The 19,418-nt window shown below is 32.0% G+C and overlaps 2 protein-coding genes across 2 annotated transcripts; one reads left to right on the top strand and one right to left on the bottom strand.

Moving 5' to 3' along the window:
* Positions 1-21: 21 nt before the first annotated feature.
* Positions 22-18,123, bottom strand: LOC131845832 (adenylyl cyclase-associated protein 1). The gene is made up of 8 exons (XM_059194960.1): positions 17,880-18,123; positions 14,009-14,094; positions 12,839-13,221; positions 9,771-9,920; positions 8,437-8,624; positions 6,954-7,160; positions 928-1,071; positions 22-336 (listed from the first exon to the last, which is right to left on the bottom strand). The coding sequence occupies exons 1-8, from the start codon at positions 17,910-17,912 to the stop codon at positions 247-249; spliced, it is 1,281 nt and encodes a 426-aa protein (XP_059050943.1). The 5' UTR covers positions 17,913-18,123; the 3' UTR covers positions 22-246.
* LOC131845830 (uncharacterized) lies at positions 2,165-6,674 on the top strand. Its single transcript, XM_059194959.1, has 6 exons — positions 2,165-2,487; positions 4,191-4,316; positions 4,803-5,004; positions 5,231-5,511; positions 6,030-6,287; positions 6,417-6,674. Exons 1-6 carry the CDS (start codon positions 2,263-2,265, stop codon positions 6,612-6,614), a joined length of 1,290 nt encoding a protein of 429 aa, XP_059050942.1. The 5' UTR covers positions 2,165-2,262; the 3' UTR covers positions 6,615-6,674.
* Positions 18,124-19,418: the final 1,295 nt, after the last annotated feature.

Below are 19,418 nucleotides of genomic sequence, written 5' to 3'. Positions count from 1 at the left end.
AGTGAACTAATATTGAACTAGACCGTGCAAAGTATATTTATATATCATTAAATTAGAGAGCCTTCCTCGTCTCGAATGTGTGCTTTATAATTTGTATTAGGGCACTATTTTTACAGCAAATAATCCGGTAGCCTCTTAAGGCAAATTTTCGTTTACATTTAGCAAATGGAAGTATTTCTTTCAATTAAATAATATAGAAATTTTGTTCCCGGGCTTAGATTGCAGCGTTTGTTACAAGATATCCATTTAGCCCTTGTTCTCGACGGGGGTGGTGGTCAATCCGTTTCGGGGCTTGTTCAACAATGTTTTAAACTGCTCCGGTATTGGGTGCTCCGCCTGATAAAAAAAAATCTATTATTTTACCTAAATTAATACAAAATTTCGTAAATTTGTCTCAAAACATTATGCATTCGTATCGTGTATCGTGTCAATACAATTGAACAATATCGTAAAAATATACAACTGTGTAGGGAAAGTTATTGAAAACTGGAAAATATAAGCAAACTTAAAGCTACTGCAAAATTTCTTCTAAATTACACTACGTAATAGATAGGCAAAGCTGGCTTCTAAAGGAAAGCATTACTATGCTTTCCTCTGTAGTATGTGGTCCTGTGTAGTGTGTCGTTAGCAATATCCAATTTCCGTCAATTACATATCGACGGAAACGTAAGTTATGCATACACACGTGACCTTATTATATAAAAAAATTGCACTGATAAATTGCGATTTTTTACGTAACACATCTGTGTCCTTTTAGAATTTAAATATTTAAAAAAGGTAGTAAATATAATAGTAGTTCACTAAATTGTGAAGTATGAGGTACAAGAAATGAAATGTATCAGCAACGAGAGTTTACGACATAGAATAACGGCAGACCATAAAATAAAAAATCTATGTTTTCATTTAAAATATATAAAATCAACTCACATAATCGCCATTTCCCTTGGGTACCAGCACGTTCATTTCCGAAGACTTGGAGCTGACGATTTCAACATCAAGTGACTCCGGTGACAGATAGATTTGGCATCCATCGGTCTTATCGATGGATATGGTTGGCACCTTACCCAACACCTGCGCAATAAAAAATATAGGTGAATATTATTATTATTACTACTATCACCTAATTATATTAAATATATTATTATTACACTTTGTTGAAAATCTACATGTAACTTGTAATGAAATAGAAATTAACAATAATATTGTAATACAATAAAGACCTACCAACATGTGGGTAAAGTTTCGACATATACAAACTTTTGAAGAAACTGTATTTTTTTATATAGGCTTATTATATTAGCCAAATGTATATAAGGATATAAGGGATTTTGTCACAAAAAAAACTATCTTCGATCGCAACGAAATCAATGTGTGAGAAAAAACCGATATCAATAACAAAGAGAAATATCAGCATAGGTACACGATTTTCTAAGATATCGCGTAAAATATACTGAAGGATTACGTCGAATGTACAAATCACTTCATTTTAAAGTCTATTGAAAACGACCACAACTATTGTAAGACATAGTTTTTCAGTATTCATATTATGATAACTGTTTTAATCATCGAGCACTCATAGCAGTGATTCGGCTTCAAAAGCATTCCGATACATGTTTTCGCTAACCATATGTTCCAAATACCGAGTATAATCCGAAGATTCTATTTTTTGATACGCGCCTACTGTTTCTATATTTACCTACTATAATATTAAAATAATAATTCAATCTGAGTATATTTACAGCCTTTTGTCGTAGGTATATGTACTCAGGATTTCGGTATGAGAAAAAGCTATTTGACACATTATTTTGTGTTGGTACCGTACCGTATTCTTTGCTACTGATATATATCAACCTGAGCTTATATTATTAATTACAGCCATAACTGCCCGTACCGATTAGTGTTTCATGTATATGATATAAGAAAAAAGTATCATTCGGAGTCTATGTTAGCGTAATAGAACCCTAAACCTAAATTTTTTTAATTCTAATTACCAAGTGTCTACTAATTACAGGTACATACTCGTAAATTAGAATTAAATATTATTTGAAAAAGAAGCTATTCCATCAATTTTCTTTATTCTTTCGTTTTCCAATAACAACATTTCGAACAGAAAATTTCAAAGATGGAACATAGGACATCAGTTTATACGTCAGACCAGATGTCGGCTGTCGGTATCCATATACAGAAGATTTTTCCAAACATATTATTTAGTTCATTGAAATGTGTAATAAGAATTGTTTTTCGTATGGTATATCTTTTTAAATGTTTATTTTAGTAGTTATTGTGACGTCGTTGTTGTTGGGATATCGACTTAAACGTATGGCGACCGTTGAAGACAACGTTGGTCCCGGCGAAGTATTGACTAATGGGGCGTGGGCCTTTAATCATGTCTACGAAGTAGCCTTGGAGCAATATGGAGTCCCTTTCATGAAAAGATGCATATGTTTTTTACACGAAATTTATTTGAAGCTTACTTTAGTTAACATGGTAAGGCAAATAAACATTTTTCTATGTAATTGGAATGAGAAACAACCTGGCGGCCTACCTGATGGTAAGTGGTAAATATCGCCTATAGACATGAACAATATTAAGGAAATCACGATATAATATAACAAATAAGGATATGGCGCCCATGAAACCGTTGCAATTCCGGACTAAGCTGAGATGAGTTACATGATGTATATAAGATAAATTGCATATGAAACCTATAAAAGACTATACACAAATATAATAAATGAAACACGGAACATGCGTAGCATTCTCGAATATTATAAAGGAAGCGAATATTTTACTTTAATGGCCTATTTAACATTTTTACATTACTAAGTCTTTGGTAGGTACCTAAATCATAATGTATTGGAGGTAGAAAATATTTAACGTAACAACGATGTTCTACAACATTTAATAAGTATATAAAATTATTTTTCATTTGTTTGAATATCAAACAAGTTGAGAGCCCACCTGATGTCAGGTAATAACTGTCTACATGTATACCAGGCAAGCACTACACACGTCCCAAAATACATCTGTTATCCTATTCCTGCAGACTAGGCTTTTGTATCCTCTAATTTCATTGCCTTTTGTCAAAACTTACAAAGCAAGCTGCTGACGGCAGAAGTAGGTTAAAGAGGTTTTGTATACAGTCAAACATTAAATATTCTTTCAAGACATTAATTATATGTGTTTTAAAAAAAAGCACCGCTCCTTTGATATACATTTTATTTTATGATACAAGATACCATTTAGAATGTATAAATGATTAAAGAAAATTATTACTACGCGAAATTCTACTAAAATATGTTATTCAACTACTTTTCTTAAATTCTCTCATACTACTGAGCATCATTTTTCTGCGTAAATAATTAAACGCGTATACAGGGCCACGAAATAACATCAGTGTTTAACAACCACTGCTAACTTACTTTTTCATTACGGTGTTCCGATACCTTCCTTTGAGATTTATCACATCATCATTTGATAAGGTCAGGTGGTACCTTTTGCATTCGGACTAGTCTTAATAGACAGCAAACGCTGTTGAATATCAATCTTTCTATATTTTGATTTGAAAACCAAACGACGGAATCAATTTTGACGAAACAAACGAATTTACTACGAAACCTATGAATTAAAAAAAATGTTATTTCCACTACTGATATAACTAATAATAAAAATATATATCGTGATAAAAAAACTCATTTCTTATTAGACAAGCGACTGAGACCTTTGTTACATAATGTATAGATATAAAAATCTGTTGAATTACAAATATACATTGTAATAAACGAAATGAGTGAACATTTTTGTTTGCCAACAATACAAAAGGTATTATAATATTTCATAGCTTAAATTTGAGAAATCATTTCCTTTACGACGTTACTTGAATGTTGTGACATTCGCTGAAATGTGATTAGCATTTCATTAATTATCTTGACTCTGGTCCTCAGAAGTCTCATCAAATTGCCCAATTTTGTTAAAATCACGCTTTTGTCGTTGATTAGGTCATGGGGCAATCGTCTCTTAAACTTTATACTTGGAGAATAATTATTTATTAATTGGATAAAACAAACTTTAAGAGGTAACTAATACATTAAGTTGATAAATAAGCTTTAACCTTAGTAGCCATAAATTTATAATGGATATTATTAATACTTCATTTTACAAAGCTTTCCAAATATCTATTGGTTTTACAGATCATATTCATTATTAAATATGTGCCAACTGGAATATATATGTATAAATTTATTAAAGGAATATATATAACTTCAAGAGAACGAATAAAACAGAAACAAATAGAACTGGAGGATATACAGCTACAGGTCAGTACAGTTCGGGTCGTAACATTAATATATTATAAAGATCCTCGTTCGTGAGCTCTATGTAACCTACGCTGTCTTTAATGTCTATATATATCGGGCATTACTATAACTCACTCTACCTACATTTCACCTACATACATAAAATATTAACTGTCTTATGTATAAAAACTAGCCGATTTGTTATTACAGAGGAACCTTTTGATATTTGAAATTATAAGCAGTGTTAATAATGTATTAAAATAATATTGATAGTGTTAAATAACTATGTCGTCGATTCAATGTTTGCAGCCTTAATCCCTGCATAATAGAAACTTCTGTATATTTAAACAAAGAGTATTTATGAATAATATTAATTATTAGCTTAATTCGATACTATGATGAATAAAAGGATATGCCCAGAAAATAATGCTTTGGTGTTTACACACATAAAAAAACGTATAATGAGTGTATTCAGCGAAATCTTTAATACTTTACCGATACAATCAGATACAAATAGTGAATACGAAATTGTGCGTGCGTGACTCGGAAATGACGGAGCGCGCAGACGAGTTACGGCGCGGTGTGGAACGTCTCAGGCAAGTGCGTGCACGCGTTCGCGGCGTGATCTCGTCAGATGACTCTCTACGCAGTACTCTCTACGCCGCACACTCGCAAGCTCACGCATACGCTGATACCACCTCCGAAGAAGGTAGCTACACCATCTTTATTGTTGGACTTAGGCCTTCGAAATAGACTGGTATAGAGAGATCTATTCACTTCTTGCAACATACTTGAGATCCTCCACCAAGATTTATCTTAAATTACCAAGATATTATTACGTGATTGTTATTTCGAAATTTTATTTATAAATTATTGCCATATTTACATGCATTGAAGATAGATTTATTTTTTGTGGCAACGATATTATATTTCAGAAAGGGAATTTCTAATGGAATTGCTGAAGGATCTGAAATACGACCAAGTGGCGATACCCGAGAAGCCGCTCGAGAATATGGAATGTGGGGAGCACGCTCTATCGGAAACGCACACGTCTGAGAACAGCATCTACACATCGGCAAGCGACGCTGATATCAAACAGGATTGTCACGTTAAGATCGTAAGGGTCACGAATGTATACAAAGTGGCATATTTGAAGCACTACATTAAACAGAAAAGATTGCGGCGCGCAACAAAACAGGTGTTGCTAAAGAAAAAGGTAAGATTTGTAATTTCTTCTTGCGGTTATCTTACCGCTCCGGCATGAGTCACCCAGATTGATAGATCTATACCATACATTATTTACCATATTTTTTATTTTTTTATTATTTCCCATTTATCAAGAATGCATCCTTTATATAGTAGTACAATTTATCCAATATATCCAGTAGTCATGTAAACCATCGTCCACGTACACAAAATCAGATTTTATTGCAGAGAATACGATAACATGTCTAATGATAATTCTCTTTTTTTATTACAAGCTTTTCCCTAAATTGTTCGTACCTCTCCTTTTTAATTTTTTTTTATTCTTAAACCGTTTTACAATAACTTGCTATTACGTATCTGCTTATCTAAATCATTCATTTTCCATATATAATTCACTGGAATACTATTATTTAGAACAAGCATATAATTCTGAGATAGAGAGTTCTCTATATAGAAACCGTATGATAAGATATGTTTAGATATTCCAGCTGCTATTAGATCGAATTAAAAGAGAGCAATTTTTTTTAGATGGAGAGCATAAAAAAGCTAATGGAATATTGGCAAAAGATGCTGAATATGGTGATCAACACGAAATTAACGGTACTGAATCTGGAATCTCAAGTTGACGTCGCGTCACAAGAGGCTATGGGAGACTATTCCAAGCCCAATTTAAGAGAATCCTCAGGTTCTGACAGCGATTTAAAAAATGGAACAGAAACGTACAATGACGAATACGGCCTCAGTTGGACTCAAAATCCTTATCGAAACTATACATATAATTATGAGGTAAATAGATTACCAGTTTCCTTAAGCAATCGATAATAAATATGTTATGCAATGCCGACGGAAAATTAATATATTTATTTTGAAGACTCTCTCTCATCGTTTCTTTGCTTAACATATCGACTATTTCAGGACATTCCAGAAACTGTTGTATCCCGAGACTGTTACGACACACAAGAGTTTGCTACTGGATCAACGAATCCATTATGTGATTATCCAACATCAACTAAACTATGTACTCTAATGGAAGAAACTACAAGTCAAATGGCTATAGACGAAATAAAAAGTGAGGTGGGCGAAGATGGTATCTGCCAGGAGTTCGACATATAATTTATATTACTGATTTATTATTTTGTTTACCATTAATAATAGAGATCCAGAATAAATTATACATCGATCGAATTATACATCGAGCAACATATTCTATTTATATAGGATTAGATGCATAGAAACCAATCGAAATGCTGATCCGACACCAAGAGATTGTATTCATAAAGCTATCTATACAAACTATGCTAGAATCCTTTTACAATTGTTTACTTTCATGAATTGTACGGGCTCTTCTGTTATATTTGACAACAGAAGAGTAAATGACATGAATAATCCGTGTACTCATCTGGTTTAATTAATTCGAGGCTGGAAGATCCGTATAATCAAAATGTGACTCACCTGCATCTGCACAGACTGGCAGTTGACGAACTCGACGCTGGCGACGAGGTTATCGAACACGACTGAGCACTTGGTGCACGAGTCGAGTACGACGCCGTTGATCTTGCCGCGGACGGTGAGCGCGGAGTCGCGGCAACGGAACATGTACACCACGTTGTTCATGTCCGCATTCTCTACCACCAAATTGGAGTTGCCTTTTTGATATTCCTGTGAAAATAAATATGTATACACTATCTTGTTTTTTGTTTGTTCAATGTCTAATCTTTTTCATACACAATTAGATGGATCATATTATTTAAAGTAATAAAACCAGCATTGATAACTCGAAATTCGCAAATTCGGGATTTGAATAAACCCCACTGCAACATTGTGATTGTTAAGGAGCAAAGAATGTATTTGAATGTCAGTTACTCAATGACTCGTAAATATTATGATATGATTAATTTAGTACAGAGAAAGACTGCATAATAAGACAGACGTCGTTTACAGCAAGCAGCAACAAAACGCAATGCCAATGAAGCATTGTGATTGGACACACCCATCCATTTGAATTTTTTGTATAACGTACAACTTTCAAAATTGAATTCGATTGAGGTAAACGTTTTTGTTCACACATTAAAATTTGTAATTTACCTAATAAATACAAAATTGTAATCTATCATTCCTGCTCCCTGTAATCTGCTGAAGCCACACATACAAATCATCACATACCAATAGGAAACATTTACGCTAACTTATTTAAATAAATTTATTGGCGTTACTAATATTATATTCAAATTCAAACTAATATTATTTATCATTACTCTGTTACATTGTGAATTTAATTACTCATATCATTGTACTCATATTTACATGTTTAAAAAAGAAACCCCCAAGGCAAACTACATGAAGAGGATGGACTTACTACTCTATAATTGTGGGCTTGGTCCAGTCTAGTGATATTGCCTGCGTTATTGCAGTTATAGTGTTATTGCGACCCCTGATACGTTAAACGATATAATTGCATTGGACAATAGAAATTCTTCCCACTATAATACCGTCACGACTCACAACTTCAAACACATACATTAGTCTAGTGATGTCCAATTTCATTTTATATTATAAAACACCAGATATCCAGTTCATCTTTTTTATTTGTAAATAAAAAAAGGTGGAATAATGTGTAGTAAAGTACTGTGTAGTAAAGCAATAAATCGACAATTTGTCGATTATTTACTTAAATACAGTATCTTTTACCATGCGTTTTTTAATGTAGAAAATCAATGATAATTATATCATCCCTACACATATCACTCTAGCTACATCTAGTTACAACGTAAGTAAGGAATATACTAGATGCTAAATACATAGCCTTAGCCATTAATACTTGGGAAAAACAATAAACATTTACATTTCTTTGCTTACTCACATATGTTTTAAAAAGGTTGGGAAACATTGGGTTAGATATTTGATAGATAGAGGTTCTGTACATCCAAACACTTACAATGAGCCACTTCTTGCCGTCTCTATTGAATACTGGAGGCTTGTCCGGGAAGGAGCCGGCTCCGGGCTGCGGCAGAGACTTGGCGGGCGCGGCGGGCCGCGAGCCGGCCGCCGCCTTGAACGGGGCCGGGCCCTGCCGCAGCTGAGGGTTCTTATGGGTCTGCATATCTGATGTCACTTTACGTAGACCTAACACAAAATAAACACATTCATCATTGAATATAACTTTACATTTGTTTTTTATATGTATTTTTGATACTACTGTATCGAGCAGTGAGTACAAAATCGTCTAAAAAAAGAATTTCCAATAAGAAGTATACGTTTTATATAAAAATAAAATAATAATATAGATACATTAACAAAAATATTAAATTTTTTTGGATAGTTATATAATAACTATCAAAACATTTCACCATGTTATTTGAGTTAAAAGAGATTAATTTCTTCTGTCTCAATTGTATCAGTAGGATTTGAATTTTATTTTGAAACGTGTCGAAAATTACATTCCATTACGTAATAAGAAGAGACCTTAAAAATCATAATATTTGACCTATTTCGTTTAAAATGAATGAACGCTTTTAACTAGTTCAAACTATTCCAGGTTCGGCTTTCAAACTAGTATAAAGGAGCAAGGAGCTTATAGATGTTATATATAGCTTACAGTGGTCTTTAGTGTAAATAAACATTTGAAATATAACAAAAGGGCTATTGTGCCATTTAAACAAAGGTCCTAATTAATTAATGCCTTTGTCCTCTGATCTTCATCTTAGAAACCTGTTTTATGAAATTTTCTGTAGGTATGTCACAAACGTACCCATTATATTTCTGTGTACTTGGAGTAAAAAACAAAACATTCATTTAAACTTTAACTAATAAAGATTTTTTGACAAGTAACCATTATCACACGTAGGTAGGAATACAATATACAGATGATTTTATGACACGGTACTAGTATAATGATGTTAATTTACACTTGGCAAATTATTAGCAATTTTAAATGGAACATTGATACAGATTTTTTTTATTGGTGAAGAAGGAACTATTATAAAATATACTATAATATTAAGTCCACATTTTGTACCATAATTGTCAATAAAGCAAATAAGAAATATATATTTTGCAATTTTGTAACCTAACCACTCTATCATTTAAAGCTGAAAGCTATATCAAGGTTCACTTGAAGTTTTGTGCATATCTTGTCTTATTTAAAACTATTTGTACAATAATATTGTGTATAATACAGTATATAAAAAATAAATAAAATTTACATCTAACTCAATATACAATACTTAGAAAATAAAAAAAATAAGCAATAATATGTTCAGCTTAACATACTGCTAGTGATGCCCTCGCCCTGGTTGATCTCAGCGAAGAGAGCGCTCCTATCATCGATAGAAAGATTGGAGAAGTCAACGTCGGGCAGCACCGGCGGCGGCGGTGGCAGACCTCCCGGAGGTGGGGGCGGGGGTGCTCCCGCTCCCTTGCCTGCACCAAACACGTATATAGATAGGCAGAGATACATCGACATATATACTAAAACGCAAGATGCACTATTAAAAACTAAAAAACAACATTGAAAATGACCACCAAACCAATATTCTACACTTATGTGTGGCTAGGAATATAAATTTTCTTTTTAATGAGACACTAAATGGAAACGTGCATCTCGGTTTTCTATATCAATGTAGAAAAGCGTTTATTTTACATTACAGTTATACAGTCACACGCTCAATTTATTCATTGTTAAATAATATACAAGAAAATAATTGCTAGTGCGAATTGTGCCTAAAAAGCTAATAGTGATTTTTAGTTATAGATGCAAGGGAACGTAGACTTAATACGAATATGTATAAAGAAGAGAAGCTGTATTTATCATACATAAAACTGATGTCGCTGTTTTAGCCTCAAAGCGAAACGGATAAAACACCTTTAGCGATATGTCAGCATTTCCAAGGATAAATTACCTCCATTCAGGGATAAATATGTAGCTTCGTTCAATGACTTTACTTTTTTTTTGTTGTTCGTTTGGAGTAAACGAGGTTCATGTATACACTCTAAAAATAATTCTGTAAACAATTATTATTATTTATTTATGCAACAATGAAAACAAAGTTGCATAAATAAATAAAAGGAACAAATATAAAGAAAGTTTAACTGTACCTAAAGATTGGCGTGAATGATATTTTATTAATTTGGGCAACTCCCTACAAGTTTTTGCATAATAAGTGGGTACAAGTATAACATATAAAGTATAATATAAGTATAACTGTTATATTTACAGAGTAACTGGGCTAACCACGAATGTAAATATTAAATACATTTATATTGTAAGTCCCACCGTTGACTTTACTTTGCAAGCAAAACTTTCCGAACCCGAGTTTCTGGTAACCACTTCCCTTTCAATTTTCGCCCTCAAAAAAGTGCGCTTTTAAACTTTTTGCATGCCTGCTTTATGAAAACATACAAATATCAAAGCTGTGATATTTGTATTATTATTCTAATAAATTAAGTTTTCATAATTTATTAGAATAATAATTATGAACCTGAGTATGAAGTATGCTACTTTTTCTTTTGCTCAAAAGCAAGTATATTTTCAGGTAATTTACTGGGAAACTGATACATAAAATTCTTCTTATTTTTGATAAATTAAAATATGAAAATATATCACGTTTTGTGAATTATATTTTTGGTTTGACGGTTTGTAATCACATATATAACACTGGCGGACCGGCCGGCGTTATACCGCCACTAAATTGTTACACATGATAATATGTATATTATAATTACCTCGCAAATTAAAGTAAACAATATGAAATTAATGGTGTGAGCAAATTCATGAATAAATTCTTATATATTACGATAACAACTTAAACTGTTAACCTCACCGCTCATCTCTAAAACATCTTTATGGAGCAATAATTAGTAAATATTTTTATCGCATTTATGTCAGTACAACAACCCGTCCTCAGTAAAACACGGTGTCACTCAACAAAACGTTTCTCTGACATAATAAGAAAATTAAAATGAAGCGGAAGCTATTTATCTGATTTAATTATATATATTAAATATGCTTCCTTTATAATTTAAACCCGTCCTCAAGGCATCTAGTAACGGAGAGAACCACAATAAATTAATCAAGAGATTTCAAAACGCTTACGGTATGTATGTACACAGAAAAAACGAAGCTGCCGGCGAATTGTACTATTTACATTACAGAAACAATATGACTTACTTTTTCAAAGATATTTTTTTTTGTAAAATTATATAATTGCCGGTTAAGTATGCTGAACAAGTGAACATTGTTCAGAGACCAATGTACACATAAGTTTCTACGAGCTTAACAATACCAATACATAAAACTTTTAGATACACTTCGTCGGCTTCTAACAACGGTATAATTAGCTATGTACTCGTACCTAACTCCAATAATGCGTAACATGGACTAACTTGTGTTTTTTTCACCTGTTTAACGATTAAAATAAATATTGTACAGATTTATTTACAACAGTGGCACTGTGAAGAAAAAATGTGTTTTCAAGTAGATAATAAACAACTGAAATATAAGAAACATACGTTATGCGGTACATTTCTAAGTAATGCAAGATAATTTAATATGCACATTTATATATATTAAAATTAAACATCAACTTTTAATGTTACATCAAAACACCATATTACTGCCTGGGAAAATGCTTGATCCGTTGTACCCTATAAAATGTACGTACATTATCCTACTCTTGCCATACTTCACCGTTGTCTATAAGAGATTATTTCTGTATCTAGTTCAATAAAGTATATAAATACAATAGAAATAAATTATTCTACCACAACCATATACATTATGTACAAGAGGGTTAAATATTTTTTTCTGATAATCAATAAAATACGTTAACACCAAATCTCCCAATGTATATTCACCAAAGCAAGTAAACTGATACTTACGAGTTGTTCATTCATCAACTATCGCCGAGCCGTATATTTCTGATATTACCCCATAAATACATATTTCAATACTCTACTCGGACCACTTTCCTTTTCGTTCATTCAGTAAATTGTTTGCGCACCCACTTTTCATTGATCATATACGGCATCCTATATGTTGATTTTGTGCTGAATAAACTATGGTCCGGCCTAGTTCCCAGGTGAGTTAATTTGCTGTTTAAATATTCACGAATTTGCATAACACTAATGAACAAATGTTTTCGTGTCAAGGGGATAGGTTAAGGGTGGGTTCTCAGTTCTACATAATATATTAGATTTTTCAAATGACTTCAGTAAAGAGGCAGTTGATTATTTAATCTTATATTGGATTAACCTGTACCGATTGCAAATAATATAATGAAAACTGATTTCGTATTATACACGCATAAAAAACTCTATTTAAAAAATATATAATAACTTACCAGACCACACAAGGCCGGTCGTATGGTATTGCTTTACGTATGCCTGCAAGTCAGACAACAGCTGAACCCAAGTGCGGCACCACTCCGCGTGTCTCTTGTCCTTCTCCTTCCACTCCTTAAGCACGCGGTTGGTGTAGAACTGGCCAGCATCGTTCATCTCTTTTACATAAGGAGCCGGGGTCGGAGCCACCGCCACCCAACCGAGGGCGGGTATACTCTCCGAAATAGCAGACAGATGGTTAAAGAACGGCGAAGCACGGTTCTTTTCTCGAAATTGCTGAATAGCTGAGATCTGTTCGCTAGTAGGTGCTAACAGTTGCATCTCCTCAGATTGGGATGGCTTACTGCGACTAGTCGCTTGCTGAATATAGCGGAGTTGTGCCCTGTTACAAAGGAAGTCGGTATTATATATTATACTTGTGGAGCGATCAAACACTTTTTTAAGCCGAACAATAGTTTCTGCACCCTAGCGATCTTTTCGCGATTCAGGATATGTTAATATTGCAGTCTAACAATAGTCAGTAAACAAACAGCGGAAATGAACTAGCTACCGTTCCGGTAAAGGCATGGTAGACACGGTTGATTTACTTTTTATGGTATGAATACAACAACTCAGATTGTTTTATTGTTGTTTTGCATTTAATATTTTAGTACATGTACCAATTTATAATAAATAAATAAAATAAATCTGTGGTTTAGTATTAAGTGGTAACAATCGGCTAGAGACATAAAGTTGTTATACTTGAGTTGCTGATAACAACAACGAAATCTATAAAGGTTAGTACATATTGACGGCCTTGGTGGTCTAGCGGTTTAACACACCGCCTTACTTCCGATGGTTGCGGGTTCGATTCCTCGCACGGCACAAACATTTGTATTCATGAGTATGATTGTTTATATCGGTCTGGGTGTTTTCTATATATAATATGTATGTATATACCAAAAATTGTCCTGATATTATTATTATATATTTAAATGATATATTTTTTAACAATTCTTTCATTGATGGTACAGCTGTTATAGCACACGCACACTGTTTTACTCTCCAAAAGTTGCGTGTTCGATTTCAACACAATACCAAATTTGTATTCATGAGTATGTCTATCCTTTATCAAGTACAGTCTATTTTTAGCCGTGTGAAATATAAAAATAATGGATGAAATTACTTACTGAAAGGCAGCATTGACAAGGTTCGCGTGCGTGGCAACATCTCCCCCAATCTGCTGAGAGAGCTCGATGTATGTGCGCAGTGGACCCTATATGAAAAACAAAAAGTTATAGATTATATAAATTACAAAAGCTGGAAACACTCCTTTAATATACTTTTATACAAAACCAGCGGTGGACGTGGTTTTACCGCGTGAAATTTATAGCCTATGTATTATTCTGATGTATAAGCTATATTATTGCAAAGTTTTTAAAATCCATTCTATGGTTTTTGCGTGAAAATGTAACAAACATACATACCACTATACATTCAATCTCACAAACTTCTAGTTTTATAATATTACAGTATGACTATTTATTTAAAAATAGTCTTAACGGAGTTTACTTACTGCATTTAAGCACTTAAAATTTTTAATATTTCATTTATCAAGCAAATATGAATAATAACGGCTCAAGAGTGGTACTCTCTCTCTCCAACCTCTATTCCAATAGCTATATTCTAAATTTCTTGATAGTAGGTGGTCGATCCCGTCGTAATACAAACATTTGTATTCATAAATTAATTTGTATAGTTTGAATATATTTCTGAGTATATTATAAATGACAAAAACATTATTAAGCATGTATATGTTATACATTTATAATATTAATGTATATGTTATAAATGTAATAATGTTTTTGTATTATATGGTAGGTCATTACTTTGAGAATAGATGTCATTACAAGAATTGCCAATCGTTATTTCTTTTCTATCGACAGTAAATATTTATAGTTACGCATTACATAAGTTGTATTTGTTATTCTCTATTTCGTATATTCGTTATTCTTACGTTAGTCTCGGCAGTTGAAGCGAAAAGATCGAAGTCGTTTCGTGGAATGATAGATGAAGCTATGCGAAGTATTATAAATGCCAGTTTCGATCTCGGAATCGTCCATGCAAATTAGTTACAATGTAGGTAATCTCAGTAATTTCAGTCACCTATCAATTGTTACAAATATACATCTATAACAATAATTGCTTAGAAATGAAAATCATCACTATATAGTATAAAATAAAGTCGCTGCCGCTGTCAGTCCCTATATAAGCTTAAAACTTTAAAACTACGCAACGGATTTTGAAGTGGTTTTTTTTTTATAAGTAGATAGAGTGATTCTTGAGGAAGGTTTACATATATAATACATGTACACACGTGCGATGCCGGGGCGAGTAGCTAGTAAATAATATTACAAATATTATTATGTGTGAACTCACATCACCAAATAGCAAGATATTATAAAAAAAATATATTAAGGAACTAAGTAGGTACAATTAAAGTTAATTAAGACATCAACACGATTCATCAAACTTACTTTTGTATAAATATAAAAAAAATGTTTACGAAAATGTCGAAGGTGCTATCACTAAATGTATTTCAGTCTTTATTTACTCATTTACAGTTACTGCACTTCGCTTTTGGAATAAATTACTTGTAAACCTATGTAGAGCACCGAGTAAGCCACTTTATAAAGAGAAACTATTTATTTACTTATCGAGTCATCAGATTTAGCTTTAACTATTGTACATTGTGTTAATTTATTTAGATAAATATTTTAAATAAAATATTTATCTAATATGTATAAAATATCTTATATATGTATATTTATTTTACATTATATTTATTTCTTGTGTAGTTATTTATGTATATTTGTAATATTGTTCGTTGTCACAGTTCTTGCTATAATTACACCACGCGGTTAAAGATTATACCTAAAAGGAGAGACATACGGCATTAAGCTCGACTTTTGTAGAATATTTATTGATCAATAAAGAATAAATAAAAAAAATTAAACAAACATATATTCTATAGCACTTTGTGGTAACAATTACAGTATTCACATTAGTACACACAGAAGTACTAAACAAATTTGGATAAATTAATCTATTATTAAAAATACACACATTTATCTTTTTAGTTAAGTTTTATTTATCTCTGCAGATAATATGGCTACTTAAAAATATATATAAACCTTTGAAAATTTTATATGTATTTGAGATAATTTAGATTAGTAAATACTATTTAAAGTACTGAAAATTAAAATTAAAATAGACCTACAATATAGAATAATGAAACGTTTTAACTCGGGCCATTTACGTATTATAATTAAGACTTGTAATCTGAGTTCAAAGATTCAAACTCCCACCACGCCTCGCAATTATAATCTAATTGTAGTAATTTATAGAATTCGTGTAACATTACGGTAATGAAATTAAGAAAAAAGTAACCTTTGATTTATGTAAATAGATCAGATTTTCAAAGGTCAAAATTTGGTAAACGATGTTTTTAAAAATAATATAGAATATTAGAAATAAATGAACGCAATGATGTGTCTTCTAATTCGTGTTCAGTCACTCAAACATTTTTCTTTCTCAGGCTTGTTGTACTGTGAACATTATTTTTTCGAATCACGTTTCGATATACATGTCTAATCAGCTTCAGCTGAGCGTGAATACAATAAAATAAAAGTTTTGAGAAATGTAGTAAAAATATACATATAAATATATCTTTATACAACCGCATGCAAGCTTTGAAGGCAGCGTTCCGATTTGAAAGGCGATAATTGGTATTACAGTTTCTAAAGGCATAACCCTTTGTTCAAAAGAATGGCAATGATTAATAAAATGATTGAGCGTCAAAATGTATTTGTATTATAATTTTATATTCATATCTATTTAGTCCATTAAAAACTTGAAAACTTGAAAAATGAAATGCTCAAGAAAGAAGAAACACCCAATAAAAATAATTATTTTAGAAATTACTTATTACTTTTAAACATAATTATTCCCTATTCAACTACAGATTATAATAATTTATTTGATGAATAAAATAATAAGGAACATCTCTTTAACAAAAAAACATTAATATATGTATGTAATTTTACGAGTTTAGGGAGAGAGAATTTAAATTGTATAAAACATTTGAATTTGTTTAAGTAACGGTAGAGAGAAAAAAAATTACAATAATAAGTCAAGAGATCTTAGATGGTTTGCTCTACAAATAGATTTTGTTTAACCTTTCCTCTGAAATAAATATTTAAACTGAGTACAATGATCAAAAAGATTGCCTTTCTTATTAAAAATTTAAGAGTATCCACTCACAAAGGATTAACGGAAAGCATTTCGTGAAATATTACGCATTTCTCACCGACATCAAAGGAAGTGGTCAATTGCGCTTGACAGATAAAAAGGTATTAACCATTAATTGAAGGCATTTTTATGTCAGGAAAACTCGTAGTAACCAGTGGAAGCAATTTCCAGAGGAAAATGTAAATTTCCTAAAATACTTTTAGAAGCCCAATTCTCAAACTTACTACAGACTTACATTAATATAAAGTATTTTTACTTTATGATATTAAATAACTTTTATACTTGTTTATATTACAAATAAATCGAATTCTTAAAAGAGCTAATCAGGTAAATAATTAGAGATTCAATAATCTCTGTAACGATTTCTGTACAAAATTACTGAATATATATTTTAAAACTATTTGATTTGGTATTTTATCACGAATCATATATGTATGTACTTTAATTATAGACACAACAGCCGGCTATCCTTCCAATCTTTCATTTAAAAAACTACAAACTGCAACTCACGCCTGTATCACATAATTACAAAATAACGCAATTTCTCTACCATAATGGTCTATGTATTACTACTTATATCTATATACTACACATAAACTAATACACTATACACATAAATTTTCCTCATAATTCGTTCTTTTGATGGATGAGAACCGCTATGAAAATCCATAGTATTGAAGATATCGCAAACGTACTAAAGGGGAGCCGGAGGACTTTGTTTTATATATGTAATAAATAAACAGTTAATACCTGCAAGATATCTTGATATCCGTTGACGCTCATATTATCGGAGGGTGGTAGTTGCTCGGAAAATATCTGTGGTGCTGGCGAGTTGGGCAGCGAAGCCGGGGAGGGTGCCGGCGAGCGTGGCGGCGTGGGACTGCGTGCGCGCACCGCAAGTTGCTCCAACCGTGACGTCACGCGCTCCAAGCGCTCGATCAGAGTCTCGAAGTCCGCCGCCGATCTTTGGTTCACTGCTGCGGGCTCTGCTTCAGTGTCTACGACATAATACATTATTTTAATTGATTTACTAACATTTTCATGGTATTTTTATCGATCATACCTTTTTATCGTTTCAAAGCGGAAATAAAAGTTAATTGCAACAATTATTTGTTTTTATTCATTGGTTTATGTCTTTTTAGGGGCCGTGCAAGTATTATGTAAGTAGATTTATTACAATTATTTACCCCCTTATTTCCCTTGTCAACAAAAGTAAGCAAAGCTCTTACCCAATACCTCCATGCTTACGTAAACATTTTTGTATTGTGTAACAAGTAATGTATTGTGTTTTTAATATTATAATTATAATTTTAAAAATAAGAAAATATATTTCATTTACAGATTAGTATACCTAGGATAGATTTTACTGATACGGTATTCAACATTAAACTTTGGCTAATGGAATCAATGGTAACACAAATGTTAACTTGTTTTGCTATGTTTACAATACGTCTAGTCGCTATAGTACCCAAACGCTACGCTACGCTCCGCTATGACATGCGGGGCATGTCATCCAATATAGGCAAAGCAAAGACCCCCCCCCCCCCGTGAAGCAGTCTTTTAATACTTTATTCGATTTTTAATGTTTTAATATAAGTAACGCGCAGTAAACTAATTAACAGCAATCGTTGTAGTAATATTCAGAAAAGACGAATATTTTATATTAAAAACAAAAAATAAAATCGATATAAAAGGTAACATTACTAGTTATTATTAATATATTTCAATATTACGGCACTTTCTTTTTTAATTATTGAATTATTATTCATAGTTAACGCAACTTCCATATTTTACCGCCGTTATTTTACATCATTAGTTATTTATAAGATAAATGCTAGTTAACGCACTGTTGACGCTAACGACGCGTTTATTAATTAAACTATTTTACGATAAATTCTTACAATATTTGAGCATAATCATGAAATAATTATTTACATCATCAAACATTCATTAATTTGATCAAACCATGTCATCATAAAGCATGCTTAATCTATCTATACATATAAATGAAATTGAAGTGTCTGTTTGTAACATCGAAATAGCCGTTTTTACTATATGCACATGATTATAAATACGGTACATACACCAAAATATTTTTTTTACAATTTTTGTCTGTCTGTTATTTCTGGCTAATGGCGGGACTTTTATTGGCATATAGCTGATATAATAAGGAGTAACTTAGGCTACTATTATTTTAGAAAATAAAGTTCCACGCGGACGAAGTTGCTGGAACAACTAGTAATAAATAACATTGAAAAAAAAACATATACTTTAAAGTATTAACTTCTT

Source organism: Achroia grisella, unplaced genomic scaffold (genome assembly GCF_030625045.1).
Source record: "Achroia grisella isolate CSIRO2021 unplaced genomic scaffold, CSIRO_AGI_Agris_v1 utg487, whole genome shotgun sequence".
NCBI classification, from domain to species: domain Eukaryota; kingdom Metazoa; phylum Arthropoda; class Insecta; order Lepidoptera; family Pyralidae; genus Achroia; species Achroia grisella.
Note: the sequence above shows the minus strand (reverse complement) of the source record. Positions and strands in the feature narration are given on the sequence as shown.

Coding starts and splice junctions, on each gene's coding strand:
- LOC131845830 (XM_059194959.1), top strand. CDS start 2,263: ATGTTTATTTTAGTAGTTATTGTGACGTCGTTGTTGTTGGGATATCGA. Junction 5,005..5,230: donor TGATACCACCTCCGAAGAAG/GTAGCTACACCA, acceptor ATTATATTTCAG/AAAGGGAATTTCTAATGGAA. Junction 6,288..6,416: donor ACTATACATATAATTATGAG/GTAAATAGATTA, acceptor CGACTATTTCAG/GACATTCCAGAAACTGTTGT.
- LOC131845832 (XM_059194960.1), bottom strand. CDS start 17,912: ATGAGCGTCAACGGATATCAAGATATCTTGCAG. Junction 14,095..17,879: donor GATATCAAGATATCTTGCAG/GTATTAACTGTT, acceptor TTTTTCATATAG/GGTCCACTGCGCACATACAT. Junction 8,625..9,770: donor GGGCGAGGGCATCACTAGCA/GTATGTTAAGCT, acceptor ATTTTGTGTTAG/GTCTACGTAAAGTGACATCA.